This window comes from Morone saxatilis, unplaced genomic scaffold, assembly GCF_004916995.1.
Source record: "Morone saxatilis isolate NCDOM2014 unplaced genomic scaffold, NCSU_SB_2.0 Contig4, whole genome shotgun sequence".
NCBI classification, from domain to species: Eukaryota; Metazoa; Chordata; class Actinopteri; family Moronidae; genus Morone; species Morone saxatilis.
This window is the reverse complement of record NW_023339984.1, coordinates 10,681,280-10,683,805: the sequence shown is the minus strand read 5'-3', so window position 1 is coordinate 10,683,805 and position 2,526 is coordinate 10,681,280. Positions and strand designations below refer to the sequence as shown.

Genomic DNA, 2,526 nt, shown 5'->3' with positions numbered 1-2,526 from the left:
AGACGTACACATCATGCATACAAGGAGAACAATTGATTAGACCAAGATATTGTTTCCTCTACAAAACAAAACTAGATCTGAAAGCGTGGCTGCCACCACAGGTATGGTCCTACAGTAGAAAGGGTGAGTCACAGCATGCCGCACACACACACACCACACACACACACACACACCCACAACCACACACACCTACCTCAAATACTTCTCATACTTAGTTTTGAACAAAGTCCAATGTGTCCCCTTCCTGGTTGAGAAAAATTACCTGGCTTTTTTTTTTATTTTTTTTTTATTTTCTAGTTTTGATATATTTAAATATTTTAAAAGCTCAACATTAAGGGTTTGTTTTGAGGATGCTGTCACACACATTTATTAAAAGAATCAAAGAGTCATTTTAAAATGGAGCAATGCCCAGTTTGGTGAAAAAGCGGTTGGGTAACGGTGTGATTTCACTGAACCGCTGAATGTTCGCACGTGCCAGATGTGCTCGTGTGTGTTTACAGTTAGTGACTTACACCAAGTGGATATAATGGTAAGCACACACCAACATTAAACTCTGAGTGACGCAGTTGTTTTTTTACTTTAACCTTTCTTATTGACAACTTGTTTTAAATCTCCCCGAGTCGCAGCCAAGTCCATGAAATCCCGCTGCTAACTCCAAAGCCTCATTTAAATTCAAGATATTTCGGTCTCGGTGCCCACTTTGGTCGGCTTTTTGGCGATAAGTGAACAAGTCGGGGTGTTGACGTGAAGCACGTCGGCGTGTGCGTGCTTGCGCGCGTGGTTGGCAAGAGCTTACCTTGTGATTAGGAACAGGAGGAAAGTTCGGGGCATCATCCGCGCACCCGTGTTCACCATCTCTGTCATCACGCTGAGCCGCTCAGTTCCGTTCGTTGACGGTACTCACATTCGCGCTGTTTTAGACACTCGTTCATGTTCTCCGTCCCCCCACCCTCTGTCTCTGCTGGAGCACTCCACGCCCATTTCACGCAGGGACAAAGAGCTTCAGAGCAAAAGTTCCTCCACCTTAAAAACTCCTGAACAGACAAATCCCTACGCAGAACTGCATAACAGTGGTGAGTCAAGTAGATTTAGGCTACTGAAATACTTTACTTGAGTTATTATACTTTACTTGAGTATTTCCAGTTTATTCTACTCCACTACATCCCAAAGGCAAATGTTCCTACTTGTTCCTCCACTACATTTGTGTGACAGCTTTAGTGACTAGTTACTTTCCCCTTCCTGCCCAGTTAAATATCATGTCATTTTGAATTTGATTTTTTCTAATAAACTGAAGTATGGATTGAGACATTTCTCCTTCTTCTTAAACTAAATGAACTGTTTAAAAACCCACTTGGATTAGCTGGAAAATGTCACAAAGCTGAATACAAGTTGACTTTTTTATACGTGGTTCTCACAGGACAGCAATGCTACAGACATATGGTGATCTTATTGAGTATGATGCATGTCTTTACATTAGACAACAACATATAAAGTAGTAGTAAAATGCAACATGCAGCTGTAATATTCAATAAAAAAACATATAACAGTAAGACACAGGGACCATTTTACTGCATAATGACTACTTTCCCTTTTGATACAAGGAAGAACATTTTTCTGATAATACTTACTTTTACTTTTACTTGCAGTAGAGTATTTTCAGTGTGGCATTAGTACTTATACTGAAGTAAAGGATCTGAGTACTGGTGTGGACAGGAAAGTCAATCTCTTTGAGCTCTGTTTGTTCTAAGTAAGCCTAATTCTACAATAAAAAAGTGTGCTTGCATGTGACGGAACAGCAAAGTGGAGGCACTTGTGATGTTTTGCTGAGAATACGTGCATGTCCCAGCTTGATCCCGAGGCCCCGGGCTACACATTCACACAGGCAGGAATGCAGCATGCTCACTGGCACACTTAATGAAACAAGTTCTGGGGGGGAAAAGGGAACACTTTTTGTTTCATTATGATAATCTAACATTATTTATTATATTTCATTACATAAATGGGGAGTAGAATGCAGTATAACATTGATTGTATACTGTACACGCTATTGCTGTATTGCTGTATAACAATGATGCACAACAACAAATATATAAGACAATATGTATAAGAAAAAAAGAGAATTGACAGATTAAACACAAACAGAAACTCACATTCACTGGAAGCAATTTTGGGTTTCAGTGTCTTGCTCAGAGACACTTGAAACATGCAAAGTGAGGAGCCGGGGAATCAAACAACCAACCTTCTGATTAGTGGGACACCCCAAGCTCATAACTTCTTGAAGCCACAGCCACCCTTTTTTATTTAAAATATATTCATGCTTTCTTCCTCCGTCAATGGGCATGATCACTCCTAATAAAATAAAAAGTGATAAAATACATAATAAAATAAAAGGGTGCAGTATGCAGAGTCAGCCACATGGTGGTGACAGAGTGCTGCAGCACTGACAGTACTGTAATGAGCAAAATAGGCTTTTCTCATCTTCACATGTCACAGTAAAAGCATGTGTAAATAATAAAATGAACAATG

At 39.8% G+C, this 2,526-nt stretch overlaps 1 protein-coding gene across 1 annotated transcript in view; it reads left to right on the top strand.

Annotated features, from left to right (window-relative positions):
• The window catches only part of dthd1 (death domain containing 1), a 16,580-nt gene that overhangs the window by 1,191 nt on the left and 12,863 nt on the right, over window positions 1-2,526 (top strand). Inside the window, exon 2 of the mRNA XM_035675753.1 lies at window positions 808-1,073. Coding sequence (XP_035531646.1) covers window positions 808-1,073 — 266 coding nt within the window. The remainder of the gene's footprint in view (window positions 1-807; window positions 1,074-2,526) is intronic.